General features: G+C 47.4%; 1 protein-coding gene and 1 pseudogene across 1 annotated transcript; both read left to right on the top strand.

The window, feature by feature from the left end:
• Positions 1 to 1,005: 1,005 nt before the first annotated feature.
• On the top strand, positions 1,006 to 1,783 carry LOC129667432 (40S ribosomal protein S4, X isoform-like; annotated as a pseudogene).
• Positions 1,784 to 18,248: 16,465 nt separating this feature from the next.
• Positions 18,249 to 25,808, top strand: Psmg4 (proteasome assembly chaperone 4). Its single transcript, XM_055595087.1, has 3 exons — positions 18,249 to 18,523; positions 21,370 to 21,445; positions 25,617 to 25,808. The coding sequence occupies exons 1-3, from the start codon at positions 18,350 to 18,352 to the stop codon at positions 25,736 to 25,738; spliced, it is 372 nt and encodes a 123-aa protein (XP_055451062.1). The 5' UTR covers positions 18,249 to 18,349; the 3' UTR covers positions 25,739 to 25,808.
• Positions 25,809 to 25,818: the final 10 nt, after the last annotated feature.

Consider the following 25,818-nt stretch of genomic DNA (forward strand, 5'->3'; position numbering starts at 1 on the left):
CAGAGAGACGCAGCAAGTCCCAGATTGTGCCTCATGGCAAGAAAACACACGACAGCTGCTTTGCTGTTCTCATTGAAGCAGACAGCAAAGTATGCCAGCCTGTGTGGGGAGTGGAGGAAGCCCTGAGCGTATAATGTCCTGAGTGGATGTGTGTAGACGTGAGCCAGCCATGCCAACGACCCCAACGTTTCAGTCCCTTGCGAATGGCAAAGTCTTACCTGGGCAAGGCTCAGGGAAATGCCAAAACTTGCCCTCCTGGTCGGTGTGTGGATGTTGGCAGCGTGTGCAGAAAATATCCACCGAAGCATTGTCGAGCCTCCCACCCCAATGTTTATGGCCTGAAGAGCGCTCCCCTGCAGAGACTAGGCCTACAGAGATTAGCAAAACCTGTCTTTTTTATTCAGCTGCATACCATGAATCCTGCCTCCATATTCAATATGCATTCACCCCGCCTCTGCATTCAATTATAATATAATAAGCACACTGAATTTCTGGGCTGCTGCAGCCATTTCATCAAAGAGTCCAATATACCTGATTCAAGCTCTTCTGTCGATGTGTCTGTCTTTTTTTTTCTCTTTCTTTCTTTCTTTCTTTCTTTCTTTCTTTCTTTCTTTCTTTCTTCTTTCTTCTTTCTTTCTTTTCATTCCCTCAATGCCCCAGTCAGATCATACTCTGGGAGCTACGCAATAATGTAGCAAACCTGGGGCTGAAAATGAATACAGTTTTACCAAAAACTTCCTGAGAGCCTTTCTACCTTCTCCATCCACTAACGGGAGGGACACACAAACCCTGCCCATCACCCACAGGAGTGATGTGTCACAGCTCTAAGCTACTCTTTTGTTAAGCACAAAAGGTCGGCAGATGGGCCCCAGGGTGGTCCTGGGCCGCCTGGAACAAAATATGCTTAGGACATGGGCTTAGAGAACTTGAGCAATAAACTCGAGAAAGCTCACTCCGCATATGCTCTGGGAAGGAGAAGGGCCTGTTTCCGATTGCAGCTCCGCCATGGCTCCGGGTTCTCAGAAACACCTGAAGCCTTTGGTTGTCCCAAACAGACAACCAAATATGCGGCATATTTAAGCCGCATCCATCTGCCGGCCCACATCACCAGCGGGAGTGCCTGCGGCTTGGCACCGTCCTCAGGAACGGACTCGAGTACGCTCTGATGGGCAACGACGTGAAGAAGGTCTATCTCTACGTGCAGAGCCTCATTAAGGTTGATGGTAAGGCCGCAGCTGATGTGGCCTACCCAGCAGGCCTCCATGGAGGTCATCCGCATTGATAAAAGCAACGGGAACCTCTGCCTGGTCTACGACACCGATACCAAGGGCTGCTTTGCGGTACACCGCATCACGCCTGAGGAGGCCAAGTGCAAGCAGTGCAAGGTGAGGAAGGTCTTCATGGGTACCAAGGGCATCTTGCACGCGTGTACCATCCGTTACCCCTGACCAGCTCATCAAGGTCAACGACTCCGTGCAGATCTTACTGGACACTGGCAAGATCACCGATGCCATCAAGTTCGATACTGGCCACCTATGTGTGGTGACCGAAGGCGCCAACCTGGAGCGCTTCGGCATCATCACCAACCGCGAGCGCCACCCTGGCCCCTTCGACCCGGTGCATGTGAAAGATGCCAATGGCAATGGCTTCGCCACCCGCCTCTCCAACATCTTCTGATCGTCCAGGGCAACAAGCCGTGGATTTCCCTTCCACGAGGAAAAGGAATCTGCCTCACCATCGCCGAAGGAAAGACAGGAGGCTGGCGACCAAGCAGAGTGGATGACAAGGACTCTGAGGGACAGGGGGCGGGGGAGGCGTTTATATCTGTTTACACTTAAAGTTAAGCAGCATGTTGAACTGAAAGGAAGCAAACTTAAAACAAACAAACAAAAAAAAACCCCAACAAAACAAAAACAAACAAAAAACTCAAGAAAGCTCTTCCTTCTTACAGCAATGAATGTGTTGGAGACCCCGGCAGTTTGCCAGTGTCCAACACGGCATCATCAGATTTATGGAGTCCTTGTGGTGGAGGGTTCCCAGCCCTCCCTGGCCTTTGTCTACCCCACACTCCTGCTGGGCTCCTCCTCTTTACTTAGTGGGTACTTTGTGAGTGATTTGGGCTTTCGTGGGAATGAAAGTTCATGGTTTCTGTTCCTGAGGAAGTTGAATTCCAAAGCCAAGTGTTGTGCTTCTGACAGAAGATTCCCATTCTGCCTTCTCCCCACCCAGCACCCAAAGATCATCTGGATCATCTTTGGAAAGACTCATGTCGAATGTCTTCAGGCTCTAGAGCTGCCCCTGTTCCCGTAGCTACTGACAGGAGTGTCTACGGGCCCTCCCAGGCCGTCGGTGTGACAGGAGTGAGTGGCCAGGTGGAGCATCTCCATTTGCTGCGGTTTGGATACAGTTTGACTGTGTGCACCAAAAGTTCATGTGCCACAGGCCTGTTCTTCAGTATGATGATATTCAGGTGAGCAAACCTTTAAGAGGTGAGGCCTCGTGTAAAGGGCGTGTAACTGGGAGCCTTGCACACAGGAGAGACTACTGTGTTTCTCCAGGGACCCCAGTTGGGTTCCCTAAAGAGCGCGTCATTATAAATACATGAGCCTAGCCCTTGAAGCTCTCTGGTTTCCTGTCTTATCAGGTGATCATGTTCCCATCCTTGGTGCCACTAGCCATGCTGTTTACTCAGAAAGTCGTCACTAGAACCCTGCAGTTGCAGGTCGCAGTTGTTACAAGTTCCATATTCTCGGACCTCCAGACCGTGACCTGTTTTCTGAATAAAATACCCAGCTATTTCATATTAAAAAAAAATAAAAAATAAACAGAAAAAGGACCAACACACCTATTCAACAAATAAATTCCTGTCTTTCCATCTTGTTGAGATTTTTTTTTTATTTACTTCATCTCACTGCAAGTTGTATATCTTTTAAATTGTATAGCTTTAGCCACAGATGAAGGTCCTGAAGACGAACCATCTTCAGTATTTATCTCTTTGTTTTTAATGACTACAATACCAAGGGTTAATAACCTAGATGTAATGAATACATCATGAGAATAATGTACCTTTAATCAATACTGTTTTGAGACAGGGTTTATCTGTGTTAGGGGCCATGCAGGGGGAATAAGTTCTAAAGTTGCCCTAGAACTCCTGGCATGCAGTCCACTAGTTAGCAGACCCACAGTGGGTGTCTTGGAGAGGCATAACCCCGAAGACTATGTCCTTAGGATTCCATGCTGTTATGGAGTACAGCTCTTCTTGTTGTCCCTGTGGTCACCACGTCCCTCATAACATGTAAGTTGTATGAAAACACTAATCACGTTTCCAGCCCCTCACTGGGCAGCATCACTGTCACTCACAATAACAAGGCTTGATCTCTTTCAGGCGTTGCTGCTGGAGCAGATTAATGATTCAACCACCATCCTTGGAAAGAACCTACAGGTGTAGATTGCTAGCAGTGACCACTACCCTTAGAAAGAATTTGGAGAAATAATTTGTTTAGCAAGGTTAGGTAAAGATGTTTTTGCTAGTGGCTCTGACATAGAAAACCTTAGGGAACAGTTTGAAGTTCAGGAAAATATACACTCTTAATAGTAAAGCCAGGGACTTTTTAAGGTTGGTGAGCAAAGACAATAGCCCAGAGTAACATTGGCTGACATGAAGCTCCCAAGCTGGGCTGGTGATTAAGACAATTTTCTTATGCCTGTTTTTGCCCTCAGCTTCCTAATATGATTTAATAAAAATTATTAATGAGTAGATATGCACCTTAAGGATTTAAAGTAGAGATGGCTGATTTTTTTTTTATATAAAAGCATAGGTTTGTGATTCTTTTAAGATTTTTATAAGATTACTTTTTAAGATAATTGATTCTTTGTAACCTCAAACTTTAGCCTGCTGGTAAAAAGAAAAAAAAAAGGCTGAGAAATTACCTTGCTTGGTCACCTGTTAATTTATAACAAGTTGCTTAGTTACAAATGTATATGGGTTTTTGGGAATAATTTGTTTTTTTTTATATTTGTTTTTCACCCATAATACATAAAACACGAGCATACATACATACATAAAAAAGGTGGTTTGGAATTGCTCTTCAGAGTTTGTTCCATCCACCAAGATACGTGTATGTTTGTGTGTCTATGTATGTATGTATGCTTGTGTGTATGTGTGAAGTTAGGGAAGTATGGAGAAGAAGCCTTTAAGAGAAGCTAAATGAAGAGAAGAAGCTTGTTGAAGCCTATCTGCTGGAGTCTGTCTTACTTTATCAAGTGTGTGTATGTCTGTGTGGTCTTTTTCTTTCTCCCTTCTCTTTTTCAGACGTTTTGCCACTATCAGTGGAAAGCCCCCTGCTAGAGCTAAGAGCCCCCGTTAGCATAACAGGTGTAAGCTCATTTCTGGAAGCTACCAGCACTGGCCTACTACCTGCAACATAATTCTGACCCCTCACTTTGCCACTATCAATGGAAGCCACGGTAGGTGACTATCGGTTCCCGCCTGGAAAATTATCCTCAGAAAATGTCTGTTGAGTCATCAGCCAGCAGCCAGATGGATCGACAGCCTGATTCAGTTTACTTTGTGGTGTCGAAGCCGATCTTTGACATCTCTGCATAGCCTTGGCTGTCTGGGACTTGCTTTGTCGACCAGGCTGGCCTCAAACTCACAGAGATCCACTTGCTCCTGCCTCCCTGAGTGCTGCGATTACAGGCATGTGCCACCGCACCTGGCTTTGATCAACACTTTCGAAGTTCAAAATTCTCAAGTTACTTCAGAATTTGAGGGAAGATTCCTGGAGTGAAGGATGTCTTGAAATGGGAGGCGAGACTTTCTCACAGTGCCCACAAAGCCTCTGTGATTCCAGTCTCAGGACCGAGCAGAACTATGTGGGGTTAAATGTCCTTCCAAGACTCACTTGATCCCAAATTGTTGGTAATTGTTTGGAGATGGATCCTCTGAGGAGGATTGAGAGTTCAGTCATAAGAGTGAGATTCCCATTAGTGACTTTTTAAGACAAGGGAGGACCTAAGATGACACTCTTGCCATGTGATGTCCTTGTGAGATATAGTACAAGTGCTTTGTTATTTTGTGATGTGCTCGGGGCCTGGCACACAATAAGGTTTCAAAAATTGTAAGATTGGCTACTCACCAAAGGGTGGGGTTCTGGATAAAACTAGGTACAAGTATCATTAGAATCAGTGAGCTTGATTGACATGTTATATACTGGGATTACAAACAAGACCTTTGGAGCAGATGCTGAATATCACTTGTGGAATTCATTCATGTTTTGCAGATGATTCAAACATCCCACGTATCCCCAGCTCCTTAAGGTGCTGTGTGTGGTTAATATGCAGCCAATGCAGTGAAAGGGAGGCGGTGGTCACAGTTCTCAAGGGCATCTTTGTGCCTCTCCAGCCTTCAGTACGGTGCCGGGTGCACAGATGCCTTCAGTAAATGTTTGCTGAGTGAACCCAATGAATGGGCATTTTGTCACTGGCTCTGTTCATTTATTCCCTGGCTTGTTCCCCGGCTCTCCTTGAAATACAGCTGCTTTCATTGGCTTCGCCTTTATTTACTGGGTGGATGTGCTTGTTTTTTGTCGCCACGAAGAGAACGCAAGCACCGAAATAGCCCTGCCCCTGCCTCGGCGGCCATAGTCTCAGCAAAGGAGCCTCTTTGTGCCAAGAACGGACCCACCCACAACTTGGTGGAGGTGTAGGGTCCCATGCGCTCAGAGGGCCCTCTGTGGGGAAGCAGAGGGCCAGTCGGATGGCAGGGCTTACCAACAGGCTGTGAGTCACCAATGTTCGAAGAGCGCTTTAATCATTTCAGTAATAACCTGAACTGAGGGGAGCAACCGGCCCATCTGGCCCCTCCTCCCAGGCGGGGATTCACGATGGATCTGCCTCAGCCTCACAGGCTGGGGAGAGGGGGAGGGGAGGAGCGAGAGCTTTTGTTCTGCCTTCTCCCAGGACTGGGCATCTCTATCTCTAGCACAAAGCTCCGAAGTCAGGCTGGGGTTCCTGAGAAAATAACAGATTTACCCAGGGGGCAGGATGACCTTTTCCCTCAACACTTACTTGTGCTAAGGACTGCCAGTTCCACCTGCCCTGCTCCTTTGTCCATCCTGGCTAAGCCTTAATCGCACCGCTTTCATTCTAAAATGGGTCCCAGATCCTCCAAGTCACCTCCCTGTATCAACTACATGTGTTGTAGTTCCTGGGAAGAAACTAACAAATGTCTCTATTCACCCCAGACAAGGCACATTTAGTAACAGCCCCAAGAAGCCCTTTCAACTCAAGTCTGGCTTGGTGAACCAATAGTTCAACTGGGGCAGGGGCATGGGTGACTCGCTAGCAACTATACCTTTGAAAAAGAGCCTCCTCCATCTCCCCTGGGGGAGGGGAGGGGCCCCTTGCCTCGGGGGTGCCCCCCTCCCCACTTCTCATGGAAGACTCTTAGGAGGCTCACTCTTGCCAGGGGTGGGGTGTGTGGGGGTCTTGTACTGGTGATTATAGCTCTTCTGACTTCAAGATGGCTGGCTATAGCCATGCCATACTCAATACTCAATGCACACTCACAGACTTTCCAGCCCAAATACAAGCATCCACCATCTGGGAGAAGATTATTCTCCCGTACGTATGCTCTTATCGGGAGAGCAGGAACAATTCCAAAAGTAAAATCACACTGGGGTCCGCATTTACTTGAAGTATTAAACCTTGGGGGCAACACTGGGGATTCTAAGGTATCAGTACTCTAAATCAACAGGGTGGAGCACCGCTCCCCCTGACTCCAGCAGCGTTCTCTCCCTATCATCTTCCCCGCTGCCCTCTATCTGCACACCCCCCCTTTCCCAGCCTGCTGGAAGTAAATAACACCCTCTGTCGCTCATGGGGAGGGGGGAGAGGAGCTGAGAGCCCTCTCTCATTTACGAAACATGTCGACTGACTGCTGGAAACCTGTGAGCCCCCAAATCCAGGACAGATGGGTTTGCGCTCCTTCTTATCTTCCCTACCCCCAACTCCCTGAGCTGCCGGGCGGGAGCTGGTGGCTCAGGTTCTCAAAAGGAATCTCTCTCTGGGGAGAGCCCGGCGGCGCGGCCCCGCCCCCTCCTCGTGACCAGGTGCTTTCTGGCACCTCTGGTTCTCCCAAAAGTTCCCCTGCCCATCTCTGGGGACTTCGCTGGCCCCATCTACCTGAACCCAAACCTGTGTCACCTACTCCATCCCCTCTGCTCCTGAACCAAGCAATATCCGTGGTTTCTGCTGGTACCAGCGTCCACACTTCTCGGCGATTAAGAATAGACTTTCTTCCCCGCAGCTGCCAAGCCTGTATTCCTGTCTGAAACACAGCCGCGCTTTGCTTTGTGAAACAAAGCCACGCCTGGGTTTTTAGCTGTCTTTTCCTGCATGGACCAGCCCCACGCGGGAGGAATCTTTTATTTATTATGGAACCTGCCGCATGCGGGAGCAATCTTTTATCTCTCGTGGTTCATCAGGGCGGAGTTAGAGGTGTCCTTTAGATGGGGGAAGGGTTGAAGCTGAATCCGGGATCCTGCTGCCTCTGCTTCTGCATAGAAATCAGAGTGAGCTGCTTCGGGAGCCCAGGGCCTAAGGTTGATCAGAAGAACAGTTATCCTCTAAGCAGGGAAAGGCCGTGTTGAAGAAGTTGCACTGGTTAAAACTGTGGGGTTTTTAAAAGAGAGGTAAATAGATTTGCCAGCATATGATGCTTTAAAGCTAGTGCGAGCTTGCGTGTGTGTGTGTGTGTGTGTGTGTGTGTGTGTGTGTGTGTGTGTGTGTTGAGTCCGGTTTGCTATATGGCTCTTGCTGACCTGATACTCACTATGTAACCCAGGCTAGCCTTGAACTTGTAGCATCTTCCGTCCTCTGCCTTTTGAAGGTTAGGATCACAGGCATGTACTACTACCACACCTGGCTGAATTTTGAATTTAGATCTTTGCTTGGGCTGGTGATAGGTGTTTGGAGCCTCTTTGGCCATGATGGGTAGCCACTTAGAGCTGTAGCTCCCAGGCAGTCCTCTAGCCAGCATGGTGAACAACGTATATACTTCCCGGTGCTGGTTGACTGAGCTAGGGTACTGAATTCATGGATGTGGTAGGTACATGCATGGGCCGTGTCCTCAGGGGCCTTGTGCTGGGGCCTTCCTGCCTTCCCTTTTGTTTTCTCCTTCCGTCACAAGGTGAGTAGGCTCTCTCGTATGCTCTGAGGTCTTGATATTCAGCCCAGAATCAACAGCAACAAGGGCTGTGTCCTGAAACTTTGAGCCAAAATACACCACTCCTTCCTTAAGGCATTCATGCTAGGCATTTTTTTGTCACAATGATGCAGAATCTGGCTAATACAATGGGGAAAGCAGGTTTTATGGGTGAACCCCACTTCAAGAGGCACAGCTCTCAAGCACACACCCAACAGAGATGTCAGAGTAGCAACTGACTGCAGAGCACTGGAGTTTGGATGCTGGTTCCAGAGACTTATAATGGACAGCCAGCAGCATGTAAAAGACAATGAGTCACTTTCTGAGGGCAGTGCTCAGTAAGAAGAGCTCCAGAAGAGAACAGGGGTACAGGAACTTATGCAGCAGAGGCAGGACTATGATGAAGACCAGATAGTACACCTGAGAGGAGAGGAACAAGGGCACCAACACAGGGCAACATCCTGCCCATCACTGTCACATGCAGCAAGGAAGGGATGAGGAATGCCAGCTTGGACCCTAAAAGGCTGTGGTGCCTTTGCTAGGGGAAGCTCGGTGGCACTTGGAGAAGGAAATGTTGAGTCCAAGAGAGAAGGGCTGGGGCTGGAGGCACAGGCCTGTGACCCCAGTGCTGAGGAGGCTGAGGCAGGACAATCCCACTCCTCAGGCCAGCTTGGGCAACATAGAGAGAGGTCCCCGTGTCAGAAGAAACAATCAAGAGGCAGGTCGTGGTGGCACATGCCTTTTATCCTAGTACTGGGGAGGCAGAGGCAGGCAGATCTCTGTGAGTCTGAGGTCAGACTGATTTGTATAATGAGATCCAGGAGATCTGGGCCATATATAGACACACACACACACACACACACACACACACACACACCCCACAAAAACAAAAAGCAATGAAAAAGGGAGGTAAGGAGGGAAATACAGAAACCCCCTTTCGGGAGTTTTCTGGGGGTGGGGTAGAGGTGGGAGCCGACTTTATGTGACCATAGCCATCTTAGTTGTAAGCTGCCATCTTGCCCGCCAGGTGAACCCAGGCATACATTCCACATGCTATGGCATAAACAAAGCAGTTAAGACTCACTGATGATGGACTGCCTCTTAACCTGATGTTTGACATGTTAATAAATAGTGTTTGAGAAAGACCAGAAACTTGCGGCTGGCCATGGCCACCTCCATCTAACAAGACTATACTCCCCTTCTGCCTTAGGGTGTGACTTTTCTCCTGTCTTGCTATCTGTAAGGACTTAATAAATTGCATGCTCTGCCTTTTCCTTAGCTTTTGGCCCCCTTCTGCTTTTGCAGCTGGTTCTCACACTCCACGACTGAGTTTTACTCAAACAAGAGGGAACAGGGATATTCTTTCGGCTGAGGATGAAAGCAGAGTCAAGGGAATAATTTTTTTTTTTCTAGACAGGGTTTCTCTGTGTAGCCTTGGCTGTCCTGGCCTCGCTTTGTAGACCAGGCTGGCCTCGAACTCACAGAGATCCGACTGACTCTGCTAGAATTATGGTACACTACCATACCCAGCTATTATTATTATTATTATTAGAAAAATGATCATATGTCTGAGTGTTACAAGAATGATTTGGTATGAGGGTGGGGATGGACAATTCATGAGAGAAGGGGTAGTAACTGCTCATATGATATTCTTGAGGAGGTGAGAGGAGATGGGGGCTCTGCCTGAATGGAGGTTTACTTTCAGGCCGGAACACAGTCCTATTATTTGCAGTAGCAGGGCCAGAAGGATACTTTCTGGGTTTCGTGGCTGCTGACTTTGTGGATGCGGTGATAGGAAGAGGTTACCATACGCTCTTAAGATTAGAACAAGACTTAAAACAGGTTGATGGCCTGGGGAGGGTGAACACAAGTTTGGCCCCAGGCCACCAGAGCTTCCTCATTAAAAGTCTGGAGAAGCTTTGGCTGGTAGATGCAGCGACTCTCAGTCAATCAGATTTTTTTTTTTTTTTTTTTTTTTTTTTTTTTTGTGGTGCTGGATTGAATTCAGAGCTCTGCTCATGCCACATGCTAACACAGCTATACACCCCCCACCCAGCCCCCAACCTCAATGCTGTCACTTTGGCAGGCACAGTGCTGCTCTGAAAACATTGTATTTATCCTCCTGTTTTCCAGCAACCCTCCCTTCCCCCCCTCCCCCCTTGCAGGTAGGCAGCAATAGGGAACTAAACTAATGGAGTATGAGGGAATATGATATGTCACTTTTAGGTCAGAGCAAAAAGCACTGAGAGCCTTCCCTTGGTGTTCATCTCTGCGGCTGTGACCTGTGGTGGCAGGGGGCCTTCATGCTAGATAGCATGAAGTAAAAATAGAACCTTTCTTATCAAGTCCTTCATACAACAGGGTCTAAAGGTTCACTGTTGCATAAACTAGTCTATTATTAACCTGAGGACCACATTACCTACCAAGGCGTTTAACCAAGTTTGGGTTTGAGTTTGGTTTGGCAAAAACCCCAAGGATCTTGTTCACAAGCAGCTCCATGATGCTGCCTGCGCCTCAGGAGTTCTTAAGGATTGTTAGGTGCGGCATGAACATCCCGGGGAGACAGCGCCACCTGCAGGTAGATTCTGTTTTCACACCTAGAAAGACGCTCACAGCAATCATTTTCAATCTTTCCTCCCACCCCTTCACAGCTCAGTTACTGGGGGTTGAACCCAGGACCTTGAAATTAGCTAGTTCTGCAGCCCCACAGAACAGTTTTTTAATCCTCCACCTAAAATCCCTTGACTCAGGCAGCAGGTGTAACTCAGAGCACAGCGTGAGGTCCTGGGTTCTATCCCCAGCCCCGAGATTAAACAAGCAGACAAGCAATCAAACAAGACAAAACCCCTTATGATTCTAAAGAAATCCTCTCTAGAGGCTGACGGTGGTAGCAGAAAGAGATGTATCAAAACTCCACCATCAACTCACTCTTTGTCTTTTACACTCTTTGTCTTGGCCTTCTGCATAATTTTGTGGTTAGAACTGGGGTCTACTCAGGTGACAGGGCTAATTGTTTCCCTGGCACGTTTTACAGTTACAGAGCCTGGGGGAAGACTCTTAAACGGTGCTTTTCAGTTAAGAACAGGCTCCCAAGGACACACAGACACTGGCTTTCTGAAAGCAAAAGCCGCTCTGCGCGTAGATCGCTTCCTTCCCACCTGCCACCTAGTGGCAGTTTTTACATACTACATTCGTACCAGGTCTTAGACCTGGAAGGTACTCACTTACAGAGCACCTGAACCAACTATCTGAATTTACAGTTAACCGTAAAAGACCTACAATGGAGGCATCAGGCTAATAAGTGGAGGAACCATGACTACATCCCAAGACACTGACTGGAACCTTGCACTCACTTCTATCATCTGCCTTATGCCTGTTACTAACAGTTTGTCTGGTTGACCAGGGCATTGTGGGATGACACTATTCCTGTCCTTAGGAGCTCTCTGAGAGCTAGCATGGCCACACACAAAAGCATTACACTACACTGCTGAGCATCAATCTGCAAGAGGTGGGGATGGAGGACCGGGAACAGCTTTCTCAGCCCTTAAAGTTTCTCAGCACCATGTTCAGTGGTGCACAGGCAATGTGAAATGGGGGGGGGGGAGGTTGCTACCACCCCCGGAGCCAGCATGAAGTAAGCAGCTTCGGAGGGAGTGGGGTTTGCCTGTCAGCGAAGACATTGAGGCTACACACCATGGCAGAATTATTTTTCATTAGTGAAAGAAGCACAGATCTCTCTGAAAATGGTACCGACGACAAAATGGAAGCCATCAAAAGAAGATTTAAGAAAGGGAGCCAGAATGTCACAGCAGCAGCCCACGCGGGAGATGGGTAGGTTCGTACCAGGGCAGTGACAGTACAAATAGCAAGGACAGGAGTCCCAGAGTGGGGAGTGTTGGGGGACGTGAGCAATCTTGCTCTTTGCAGCAGGGAAGAAGATTCCTAAGTCCATGGCTGGAAACAGGGTGAGTGGGGATGTGTCCACCACTGCAGGGAACAGCGAGGTGAGCAGGCCAGGGCTGGACAGAGAGAAGGGAGATTGATGAGTTCTGCAATGGACACCCTGTGGGGACAAGTGCCGTGTAACATCTGGGGCGGGATGGCCAGCATACAACTGTGTATGTGTGTGGCCTGAAGAACCACAGGCTTTGGATTCACACATCAGAGAGTAGGTGATGAGTTAATGGCCCAAGGTGAGCAGTCAGGTGAGAATGCATGAGGACTCTGAAAGAATGACCTCTAGAGAATTCAGCTTTCTCCAGGATATCCTCCTCCAGAAATAAAAATGCTCTGAGGGCAAGGAGAGCATTTCCCTTTGATCTTACCATTCTAAGAACTTGCATCCATTAACCTACAAATGAACACTTCCCAGATTTTGTTCTTTTTCTAAAAAAACAATATTAATCCTGCTCCAGGAAAGGTGGAGAGAAACTAAGAACTTTTCTCTCCTCAATTCTGGACAAGATTGTAAACAGAATAAGTTCCTTTATCAATTCTTATCTCTGGGTTTTCTTTCTTTGGTGGAGGAGAATAAGTTTGAGATGGGGTCTTTCTGTGTAGCCTTGGCCTTGTAGACCTGGCTGGCCTCAAACTCACAGTGCAATTCGCCTGCCTCTGCCTCCCCAAGTGCTGGGATTACAGGCATGTGCCACTATGTCTGGCTCTGGATTTTCTTTCAATAAGGCTGCAAGCAACAAACCTCAAAATCTACTAACAGGAGAAAGCCATGGAAGCAGCTGGAACCAGCCTGGGATCGGCAGAAGCCGGACTTCAGAGAGAGTTTAGACTGAATATTTATTGTATTTATTAGGGATTACTCTTGTCAGGGAAGGAGAGAAAGAGAGATTGGATAGGAGGGTGGCTGTGGTATAGATTCCAATACCTCTGAGACAGCTGTGGAGCTCTGGGCTGACAGAGTGATTGACAGCAGTGGGCTCATGTGGCTGGATCTTTATTGGCTAGAAAGACCTTTAGGTCAGCCAAGCTCAATTGCTGACATCATCCCCACAGGGCATGGCCTTGGGGAGACCTGATATGTATCAGTTGGGCAAGCATCGTTGCCTGGATTGAAGGATCTTCCTTTGTCCAGGCTGCTGTTTGGTCCATTTACCTTTATGACCAGGCAAGAGAGACACAGATGTAGGGAGGGGAAGCATGACGTTTTCTCCACTACTGGATACCAACAGCTCTGTCTCTTGGTGGTCAGGGTAAATTCTGTGCTGCCAGGTGGTGACTGTTTTGGGCTACTAGGCTTTTCTGACAAAACATAAATCTTTATTGTCAACTTGAATGGATTAGAATCACCTTGGAGACACACCTCTAGGAGCGGCTCCTAGGTTATTTCTAGAGACATTAAACTAAGAAGGGAAGTCCTTCCCTGATTCGCAGCACCAACTCACGGAATGGGAGTCTATAGAATAAAAATGGAGAAGAAGTAAGCTGGAGAGATGGCTCAGTGGTTAAGAGCACTGACCGCTCTTCCAGAGGACCTAGGTTTAATTCCCAGTACCCACATGGCAGCTCACAAATTTCTGTAACTCCCAGATCTGACACTCTCACAAAGACAAATATGCAGGCAAAGCATCAATGCACATAAAATAAAAAATTTATTTAAAAAAATAGAAACGAGCAATGAGCTGAGTGTCAGCACTCAGCTCTCTGTTTGACTACTGGCTACAACTGGCTGCCTCACCCTAAACCTTCCTGGGCATGGTGGACTGTACCCTCAAACGGTGAGTGGGGATACATCCCTCCTTAAGTTGTCCTTTGTCAGATACCTTGTCATAGCAATGAGAAAAGTAACTAACTCAAAGCCCAAATGCTCGGATGCAGCCAAGCTGCCTGGTTGGAGGTCTCCTGCAGCATTCCCTGATGGAAGCAGGATTCTGGTCCCATGTCCCGCTTGCACACATTTAGAACGTAAGTCCTCTCTCTAAATGGGCTGTGGTGAGTGATGGTGAGTGTTCCATTCCCACGTGCCTTGGTTCCTGATATTCCTATTGGTGACATAATCTCTACAAAGCCCTGTGAGTCAGGGTCCTGAAAATAGTCCCCTTGGTGGGCAACAGTGGTAAGTGTACTGCCACTCGATCCGGTGGCAGATGCTCATCTACTCTGACTTGTGTCCTGTGTTCTGGTTTCCTTTCTGTTGTAGTGCTAAAACATTCAACCAAAGGCAGCTTAGGGGAGGAGAGGGTTAACTAACCTATGGGTTCACCACTGAGGGATGTCATCACAGGAATTTAAGCAGACCCAAAGGGAGAAACCATGGAGAAGCACTGCTTGCTTGTGCCCTCTCTATCACTCGTAGGCTAATGCTGAGCTAGCTCTCTTATAGAGCCCAGGACCACCTGCCTGAGGAATGGTGCCTCCCCCACCCCACAGTGGGCTGGAACCTACTACATCAAAGACCAATCAAGACAATCCCTCACAGACTTGCCCACTGTGGTGGGTTTAATGAAAATGCACCTCACAGGCCCAGAGGGAGTGGCACTTTTGAAGTGTGGCCTTGTTGGAGTAGGTGTGGCCTTGTTGGAGGAAGTGTGTCACTGGGGGTGGTCTTTGAGGTTTCAGATGTTCAAGCCAATGTCACTCTCTTTTCCTGCTGACTGCCGATCCAGGGGTAGAATTCTCAGTACTTTCTCCAGCACCATGTCTGCCTGCATGCTGCCATGCTTCCCACCGTGACAATAACAGACTAACCCTCTGAACCTGTAAGCCAGCCCCAACTAAATGTTTCCCTTTATAAGAGTTGCTGTTGTCATGGTGTCTCTTTACAGCAATAAAAACCCTAGCTAAGACATTCACTGCCAACACTCCAGAGACAGCAGGACCTGGGAGAATGGAGCCAAGGAAAGAGACAGACTAATGTCTCCTGCAGTAGCTGACTTTATTCAGAGCAGCAGACAACTTACACTCTGAGAGTTAAGAAGAGTCACATGAGTAAAGTCCATACGCGTTCAAGCTGTATACGGTTACAAGGACAAGCTGAGCGTGGCAAAAACCATTCTTTTCCATTGAATTGTACAAATTAGAGTTTAAACATACCTGATAATCTGTAGTAAGAGGTAATTAATCTGAAAGCAAAAACCTACTCCTTTCTGCTCTGCTAGAGGGGGCCCAGAAACGCATTCCAAGAACATTTTTTTTGTGTTTGGAAGAAACTCAGCCATAAGACTTTTGTCCTGTTTTCTTGGAGTGTTCCCACAAGCACTCAGAATTCTCACACAGCTCCACTTCTGGGCTGTATTCCAACATCCCACAAACCAGCATGGCAGAAACAATTCCTCAACTGAGGCTCTCCTCTCGATGACTCCAGGTTGTGTCAAGCTGACTGGTAAAGCTGACTCAAACATGTGATGTGAATCACATTCAGAAACACTGAAAAAGTGGCACCATCTGGGGCCTGTGACTAGGAAAGTCAATGAAACACCTGCAACGTAGCTCTATCCTTGTCCCTCGGGATAGAAGGAACACAGTCACCAGCTGCTGCCATGTGGGCACTGTTGGGGACCAGATCTAGATGCCTCAGGGCAGGGTCTCTGTGGGCTGGTCATAGGATACTTGGTGGCATTGGAAGCAAGATTTTTTTTTTGTCATGTTGTCATCTTTTTTGTTGTCGCCTTTGCTGGGTGATGACGTGTAGCACAACAATTCTCACATGCCCTGGACTTGTCATCCTCAGGCCGCACCCCAGGCCTTCTTGAGTGCCAGCTCTTCCAGTTATTTTTATCAACAGGCCCCTACAAGTGTGGCCACATCTATGAGCCTGTGTATACCCCAGCCTTGGGCGACAGCTTTACCATACAGCATGGATAGACATGCACCGCTGCATGAGAGAAGCTGTATCACTTCCACTCAGTTTTACCTTGCACGTCTCTGCTGGTCCACCTCAAGGCCAATCTTGGCTTCGGCCACTACTCTCTCCTTGTGGCCACAGGAAGACATCAGTGAGATGGTGATCACAATGACATAGCACATTACTTTGATTCTTAGAGGATGTCTACACAATTCCAATCTCTTCTGACAGAGGGTGGCAAGTCAGAACCCTGGGCCAAACTACAAACATGCATCATGTCCATCTCATGGGAATATGAACTGTTTCTGCTCCTCTTTTTCTGAGCTGAATAGGGATTAAAGCGCCATCTTCATAGAGCTTACAGTGCTGTGGACTGAGCAGGGGCTTACCATCATGTATCTTTTTTTGTGAGGCATTTAGTCAACCCCTTTGCCTTTTCTTTTTCTCCTCTTCCTTCCCATGCTCCCTCTTTTCTTGAGACAGAGTCCCATTATCTAACCATCTAGTGGATAGCCTGGAAATTTGTAGAGATCTACCTGCCTTCCCTGTGCTGTGATTAAAGGCATATGCCACCACATCTGGCTTCAGCCTCAAGCTTTCAAAAAGAGGATTTTTTGTTTTGTTTTTCAGACATGGTCTCATTATGTAGCCCGTGCTGGCTAGGAAACTTCCATGTAGCTCATGCTATCTTTGAACTCATAATCCTCTTGTCTCTCAGCCTCCAGAGTGCTGGGATTACAGGTTTGAACCACAATGTCTGGATTACTTGTTTGCACTTACTTATTTTTATGTCTTATGTGTGAGAGTGTTTTTCCCGAATATATGTCTGTATACCAGTATGTGCCTGGTGCCAAGAAAAGTCAGAAGAGGGTGATGGAACTGGGGTTAGACAGTTAAGATCTACCACGTGGGTGCTGGGAATTGATCTCAGATCTTCTGGAAGATCAATCGGTTAATCACTGAGCCATTTCTCCAGTCTCACCCCTTCTTAAATTCAACATTAGTTTTATTGAATTCTCAGAACTTCAATATAGTTTTGACAATTATGTATATATTCTGTCTAAATTCTATGTAAGACATCTGCTCTGTAAATACTTTCTTCTAGTCTGTGGCTTGTCTTTTCACTTTCTTAGTGGTTTTGGTAAGAGCAGAATAATTTAATTTTTGATGCAGCCCAACTGATCAGTTTGTTCTTTTGTGAATCACGTTCTTGTCAATGAAGTCTCTGTTAGATCACAGGTTTTCTCCTGTGCCTTGCTCTGTGTTTCATTGTTTCAGGTTTTATGTTGAGGTTTATGAACCATTTTGATTCACTTTTGTATATGGTGCAGATATGAACTGAGGTCCCTTATCTAATAAGGAAATATGCATTAAAATATCAGTGTTGCTCCAGTACATGCCTGTCAGGATGGCTACCTGGAAAAGAATGGCTGAACTCCACCGTTGCTGTCTGGTGAGGATGCGATTGACCCAAAGTTCTCAGGGACTGCTGATGGGAATGGAGAAACATGGGGGGAAATGGTTTTGACAGATTCTTCAAAGATGCAAACATACAACTGGAAGAAACAGTAACAGGCAAGGTTACTCAGATTTTTATGCCTCTCCCAACCCACCAAGGGTCTCATTCCAAACACTTCAGTGTCCCAGTAATTAAAAAAGTTCCCTGGGCAGGCATGTCACCATCCTCCATAGGACTTCCCATGCATTCTCACATTCTTTCTAACATCTTAAAAGCTCCCTACTCGTATTTCCATTTTTACTCGAGGAAACCGAGTCAGAGAAGTTAAAAGGTTTAGATCAAGGCCTGTGCTTTACAGAGCAGCTCGGGTGTGCGTGCCTGTCTCGGAAGAGTCTGTCGTCTTCTTGAGTTTCTTTTTATTGCTGTTTTCCAGGATCGTTGCTGTTAGGTAGGGTTAGCTATGTCCAAGGTTTGCTGCAGAGGTATAGATGGCCAGGGGTTGGAGTGGGAGGGCTGAATAGGAAGGTGGCTGCTGCTAAATTGCTCAGAGTGAATGTCTGGGCAAAGGAAGACGCTAGTCTGGCCTCAGCCCACCAACATGACCTCCTGGGGAGAAGGGACAGGACAAGGGTCAGCGGGCCCTCAGCGGTCGTTGCCAGACTGCTGGGAAAGCCAGGGTCTCCTCCCAGCAGCACTTGTGTGAAAGTACTGGATCTAGCACCCGGCAAGGCCATCTTCTAGGCCCCACCCCCTCATGCTCGCCCCACCCCACTCCGGCGTGCGCATCTGAAAGTGAAAGAGCGTTCGGCTTCTCGGCGCTCGCTCTCTCTGGTCTGGCCGCCCGCTCCAGGCTGGTTTCTGTTCTGCGGTCCCGGTGGGCGGCGGGATGGAAGAGCCCCGGGCCGCCGCGGGCGCGGACGTGTCGCTTCACAACTTCAGTGCAAGGCTGTGGGAGCAGCTCGTCCACTTCCATGTCATGCGGCTGACGGACTCGCTCTTCCTGTGGGTGGGGGCAACGCCGCATCTACGCAACCTCGCAGTGGCCATGTGCAGCCGCTACGTGAGTGTGGGCGGGGCCTGGAGAGGACCGGGGCGGGGGTGGTCCAGGAACTTGGTGGGGGCCTGGGGGCGGGGCCGGGACTGATCGGGGACAAGTGGACCTCAAGGGGGTGGGTTCGGGATGGAGTGTGACAGGTGGGACCCCCAGGGGAGGGGTTTGGGACCAGAGAGACTGACGGGAGTGAAGCTGGCCACGTGTAGCCCTGAGATGCTTTCTTGAGGGGCTTCAGCGCGTGCGTCCTCTGGTCCTTGCCGGGAGACCTCGGGCTGGAGTCCCCAAGGCCTGCTTCTTGAGCGGTGGGGAACTCAGGACACAGTCCGTACTTAAACCACCATAAAAGGAACTCAGCCCAGCCCCTGAGCTCCGAGTCCACCAGAACATCTGCTCTCTTTGCACCAGCGCGCACTTGCCGTCAGTCAGTTTTCAGCCATACCGAAGTTTAAAAATTTTACATTGGGTTTGCCTTGGCCCTTCTCTCACAATTTCTGTGCCCAGAGTTATTAAACCCTGGGCACTTCCCTCGGTGGAAACAAAAGCTAGTGTCACTCTTTCATGCCTGTCACCCAAAGATAAAACAACTTCTTTTCTGATTCTCGCTTGCCATCTGCATGCCTTTCCTGGGGTTGTTGTAACAAAGTGGGTGGAATAAAGCCCAGATTTGTTTTCTAAGTTCTGGAGATTCCCAAAAGCAAAATGAACTCACAGCCTCCTTCTGGAGACTGGGGCGGGGCGGGGGGGCACGTGTCCCTCAGCCTCTTTGTTAGCCCTTGGTTATTAGATGCCACACCGTAGTCTTCCTTCCCAGGCGCATGGCTCCTTTCTCCCTGTGGCCTTGCATGTGCTGTGCAAGTGCTCCGCCACTGATCGAACCCACCACTCATATTGGATGAAAGGATCCCCATACTCTGGTATGAGCTCACCTTGTATGTGTGTGCACATACATATGAACTTGCATACATATGCACCCATGTTTTGGGACATGTATGCATATATGTATTCACACCACACATAGGCAAAAATTAGAATAAAATAAAAAGACAGGCCAAACATTGCCATTCCTCTTGAAGGCCGAAGGCCTTCAAGATGAACTCAGAATATGAGCCCGAGTTTCTAGTGATTCCCCACAGGGCCTGTCGTCTCTCAGTGTTCTTCCGTGCCCAGTCGTTCTTGCAATGCTGGCCTCCTCTGAGGTTTTAGTGTTCCAAGGCAAAGTTTGTGTCTAGCGCCTGTCAGGCTTCTCGTGAAGTTATTTGGAGAATGGTTGAAACCTCTTCAGGAAGTCCCAAGTTGTAGCTAGTCAGGCAGTAAGGGCTTACTATGTAATCAAGTTTTACTAAACATGGCCACGTCTTGTATGCGAGTAGAGACTATGGCAGCTTTTGTGTTTTGATGGCAGGGTTGAGGGGGCTTGTGGCCACTGACACCTAAACTATTTACTGTCTTATCATTCCTAGAAAAGGTGTGCTGGTCCATGAAGGACCGACACAAAGTGTGTGTGTGTGTGTGTGTGTGTGTGTGTTTTCTTCCCTTACCCCCAAACTTGTCCACAATAAACTGTGGAGCACAGAAATCTCAAGTTGGCCTGTTTTGATAGTAGCATGGGTTTTGGTACCCAAAAAGGATGAGGCTGAGTCAAACCAGCCCGAGGATGGCTGGCCTGGGATGTAAGATATTTCTGACCTACTGTAGGAAATTGAAGGAGATGCTCCCGCCTTAATAAATGTGTCCTTGAGCGTGTGTCTACTGCGAGACCAATATCCTATTTGAAAGTAACGAATTATATTAAGAACAGTAACAAGGGGGGTGAAAATGTATTTTTGGTGTCACAAAGCCAGCTGGTAAGGTAAATTTACTTCAGGAGGCTTATGTGTAAATACTGTTATATCAGCTAAATGTTGAACTCAGAGTCTGCAAACAGCAAGTTTACAATTATACTTGTGTATCTTTTTCAACCAAAAAAAAAATGACAGAAATGGATTTGTTAATTTCTTGCTGTTTTTTTTTTTTATTATCATGTTTGCTATATACATGAAGAAATTTCCGAAAGTGAGTTTAAACCCTTAAGAGATGAATGGTAGTCTCTGTGCCCTGCCATACTGTCTGTTTGATCAGTTAAGTTGTTTCCACCTGGTCAGTGAGGCTAGGCTACCAAACACCAGAGCAGGTTAGTGAGAGGGTCTTTTCCTGTTCAAACTAACTTTTTTTTCCTTTTTTTCGTGCTGGATGTTGAACCCAAGGCCTTGTCCATTCCAGGCGAGCACACTACTGTGTTACAATTTATTGATTTTTAGCCAAAACGAGATTGGTCAACCATTTTATACAAGGCTTTATTTTTGGTATTTGGATTCCAGTAACTAGTGTCTTTTCAAAGTTCTAGGTCACTTATCATCAGAAATCCACACAAGCCTTCAGGGGACGGGAGCTGGGCTCTCGTAGGCTTTCCTGAGGAAGGCAGGCGCCTTGCTTCTCAGCCGAGGAACCAGACTGGACACCCAGACTCTGGTCACACTTGTTGCTGTGGCCTTACTGAGTTCGTTTACTTCCCTCTTGGTTGGAATGCCCTTCAGGATACTTTGGAGTTTGTAACACAAAAACAGTCCCTGTATGTGAAACGAATCCTAGAAATCATTGACAGCTCCATGGGTCCAATTAAAGGTGGCTTCTGTTTGCTCTAGTTCTACTACCTCTTCTATGCCTCGGTCACCTGTCGTGGCTGTTGACAAATGTCAGCCCTTTGGGATACTTGTATGTCCTTTCCTTGCCCTGACACCTTGTGTGGAACCAGAGCTGCCTGGTTGACCCAGCAGGAGAACCCATAGTATATTCTTTGCTCTCTTTTCCTTTAGGACTCCATCCCTGTGTGCACCTCTCTTTTTGGAGATACTTCTGACACGACCTCATCTGGCCTTGCCCAGCGCTTAGGTATGTACCTACAACTAATGCTTTGACACCAGCCAGGTGTGACCCACTGTTTCATTTCCTAGGGCAGATGGCCTCAGATGTAAAGAATCTTCATATTAGGGACTACTGCCTCATTACCATTGGAAGCCAACATCTGTCCTTTGGGTCTTATGGGACACTTACTTAGCCTCAACAGTCTCATCATCGTCATCTCCAGGAACTTTAGGGATCTCCTACCATCCTTCTTGGCTCCCCTCTTCAATCTGTGAGCTGATTTATTTTCTTTCAGTGAGTGCCTCATCTCCTTGTGGGAGAGAATGAATCCTGCCCAGGGGCAGCTGCTTAGGGCGGCTCCCTGGGCCCCATGGCAATTTTTATGGAGCCTATGGCAGAGTCACCACTGCAGGAAGGACTGTTTCTCAGTCTCAGTGTGACAGGCAGAGCTTGGTGAAGAGAGTGCAGTGTAAAGCGGATGCATAGAAAAGAGCGTGAGATTGAAGGCTCCCTTCTTCCCACGTGGTGCATTTTTTTTTCTCTTCTTTTTCTTTTTTTAATTACAAATACTCAGGTGATTTGGGTAAGAATAGCGTGTGTTCTGTGATCCTCAGCCCCAGTTGCCCGTGGTGGTATGCACAGGATGCCCTCATCAGTGGTTCAGTCTTTGTGTTTCCAGCAGCCCCGGGGTTCCCCGGAATCCTGGCTAGAGGGATGTGAAGATAAAGAGCCCAGGCCCCAGTTGTACAAAGAAAATTGTGTCATCTGGACAAGTAGGAAGGTCTGTCACTTTGAGTCACCGACACACGAACAGCTAACACACAGCTCAGGAGGAATACCACCAATTTAGGAAGACTCCAGACTTGTCTTATCTTATGGTCAGAGGCCAGGGAGAACAGAGGTCATAGGGGCTTGCAGGGTCCTTTACTAGCCTGGAAACTGACCTGATTCATGGGCTGTTTTGGAAATGTTTTATTAGGAAGTAATTTTTGAGTTTATAGGAAAGAATTTCTGCTGAGTCTACACCAAGGCTTCTAGTTTTTGTCCTTTCCTTTCTGTGTTTATATTTTCTCCCCCTTGAGTCATATGAAAGTCAATTGGGGACATGATGCTTCTTTGCTTCTAAGTGCTTCCTTGTGTGTTTTGAAGTGTTAACACACTGTGTCAAGCAGATTATTGTGTGCTTGCTCATGTCTACTGGAGAGTTGAGGAAGGGTACATATATGTGGAGGCAGGATGTGGGGTTGGGTTGTAGTGACAGTCCCTGGTAGAGAAGGGAAGCAAAATTTGTCTGTTCTGCATTAATAAAAGTTTTTTTTTTTAAATTAATGTGTATATATATGCACGTCTGAGTGGGGGCTTTTGCATGTGAGTGTAATGGCCATGGAGGCCAGAAGAGGGTGCTAAATCCCCTGAAGCTGGGGTTAGAGCCACCGGACACAGGTACTGGGAAGGAAACTCCGGTCCTCTGCAAGAACAGTGTATGTTTTTAATGGCTGAGCCATCTCTACAGCCCCTAAGGTGTAACCCAGGCTGGCCTCAAACTCATGATTGCCCTGTCTCTGCCTTTTCAACATATCCTACTAAGAGTGTGCCACCAAAGATTTCATATCAAAAAATGTGCAAAGTTGGCTCAAAAATATCGGTGAGCTGGAGGCCTGATACCTGGTTTTGTGCAAAGTATTTCTCAGTAACTTGGTGACCTGTTGGCATCTTTGAAAGGTGTGGGCTGCACATGCTCAGATTAAGGACTTAGCAAAGTCCTGGGTTGACTGGTCTCTTGGTCCTGGACACGTATCAGTAATATGTCATAATAAAGATAGACGTGTCTTGCAGTAACATCTTCCTTGGAGGTTGAGAGCAGAAAGGGTAAGATCTGGGCTGCCGGGTTCTCAGTGGCCATGGGAGCATTGTACCACAATGCTGCATGGATGAGGAGACCCGGAGCTCTGGTTCTCTCAGAGCGATCATCCTTAGCAATTCGGTTCTCAATTTTCCTAATGTTGTGACTCTTTAATATAGTTCATGTTTTGGTGACCCCTGACCATAAAATTATTTTGTTGCTACATCAAAACTATAACTTAACTTTATAGAGGAGAGGTGGCTCAGTTCCAAAGACCATTGGAAACAGGTGTTTTCTGATGGTTGTGACCCACAGATTGAGAATTGCTGAATTAGACTGATTGGAAGTACACTATATTGGGCCTCTGTGTGTGTGTGTGTGTGTGTGTGTGTGTGTGTGTGTGTGGTGTTGGGGGAAACCCCATGCCACTGCCACTGAGAGGATAGACTAAGCACAGTGTGATTTTTATGGCCCCTTTATGGTTCGTCTTGGTGGATCCCGCTATCTTGCCATACTTTACTTTTTCTCAGATCATTGTCTAAACTGGGAATTCCCAGATTCCCTCCCACACCTGAAGGAATGGGATGGTTGAGGTGTCTCGGGAAGACTTGTGGGTCTCCCTGCTCCACTCCTATGTTTGGGCAGATTATGGTTTGGGACCCCTGGGCACACTGCATGCAGCATACTGGCTGGTCCTGCTGTAAGTGCTATAAGCCTTCATAAAACGTTACCTCCTGTGCTGACCGAACAGCTGCTTCTGTCCAGATACTCCTCCTCCTCTTCTTCGTTTTATTTTTTATTTTATGTTTGACAGGGTCTATCTTTGTTGAATTGGCTGGAGCTTAGGGTTAGCTTCCCATCTATGCCTCCTAAGTGCTGGGTTTTGGAATTACATGTGTGTGCCAGCGTGGCCACATCCCTTCATTTATATTCTCACATTCTTTTTTTCTCTTTCCTTCCTTCCTTCCTTCCTTCCTTCCTTCCTTCCTTTTTTTTTTTTTTTTTTTTTTTTAAAAAAAAAAAAAAAGAAACCAATGGCTGGGTGTGGTGGCTTTAATCCCAGCACTAGGAAGGTAGAAGCAGATGATCTCTGAGGTCGAGGCTAGCCTGGTCTACGGAGAGATAGTTCCAGGACAGCTAGGGCTACCCAGGGAAACCCTGTCTTCAAAAAACTAACCCCCCCCACCCCCAATAAAATAAAACAAACCCTAGCTCTATTGAGATGTGATTCATGTGCCATACAGTCCATCTAGCTTTGTTCAGGCAGAGGCTGGGTTCTTCTAGAGATGCACCAGCTGCCCAGTCAATGGGACGTTCCCCAAGATCCCTTTTTCTAAAAACAAGCCCAAACAAACCAGACGCACAGCCCTGGATATCTAATAAAGAAAATAATTAAAAAGGCCTGTGAGATTCAGAGGCCTGTCTTTGATTTACAAAGGAGCATCTGGAGCCCAAAGATGTTTCAGGCTGTGGTGGAGCAAGGAAAGACCTAGGCTTGAAGGTAGCTTTGCCTCTGCCCTCACTCTGCTGCCACTACAGGTAACGGTTGCACAGACTCACCACCTGGATGAAGCTTGGTATATTCTACAGCAGGCTCTAGTTAAGGTGTTGGGGCTATCACAGCCTTCCTGCTTGCTTTTCTGGCTGAGGATGAGGGTGAGGTCAGTGAACTAGAGGGGGAATTGGTGTTTTGATGGGCAAGGAGTAGTTTCTGCCTCCGCTGGACATGGGTGAGGCCACTGCCCAGTCATTTTTGAATGAAACACTGGGGCTTGCCGTTTGGGCTTGCTGCCTGCTTCTGCTCAGGGTATTGCCTTCCAGATTCTGAGCATGTAGCTGGGCTTTATTTTTGCAGTTCGGTCAGTACCTCACCTATTTATCAGTTCTAGAAAATTTGTGCTCATGCAGATGTGTGTGCATATATAAAAATATGTACATGCATAGAATATGCACTTCTAGGAGAGTGGGAAATTATAGAAGTGGGTAGTAGTGATGGAGAACCTCAATATTTTAATGTTTTTGAAATACCCCCCCCCAAAATCTCCAAAGCCAAAAGCCCCATGAAGATTAGATACTACTGTGTGGCCACCTGAGAGCATTTTAGCATTCACTGCTGACCACAACACTGTTTCTTTCTCTTGCAGTTCTTGCTAAGCTGCAGCAGCTGCTGCGAGGCCTCTACCAAATCACCTGTCCCAGAGCCTAGCTGGGGCCAGATGTCCATTTGCATGTCCAGCCCTTGAGTCTTCTCCAGATCCTGTTTTCTTTCAAGTATTTCCCAGCTCTAGGTTTTCCAGGTTTATGGAACACAGGACTCATGGTATCTCACTCATCAACGTGTTTTTCTCTTTTTAGCCAGGAAGACCAGCAAACAGGTGTTTGTCAGCTACAACCTCCCCAACACAGACAGTAACTTCACGTTACTCGTAGAAAACAGGATCAAGGAAGAAATGGAGATGTTTCCAGAAAAGTTCTGAGCAGCAGGAGGAAGAGTTTGTAACCTTTGTATAAATTACGTTGCATTAAACAGGTTGGGTTTTGTCCTCAGGCTGCAGTA

This window comes from Psammomys obesus, unplaced genomic scaffold (genome assembly GCF_907164565.1).
Source record: "Psammomys obesus unplaced genomic scaffold, mPsaObe1.curated_primary_1811, whole genome shotgun sequence".
In the NCBI taxonomy this organism is placed as follows: domain Eukaryota; kingdom Metazoa; phylum Chordata; class Mammalia; order Rodentia; family Muridae; genus Psammomys; species Psammomys obesus.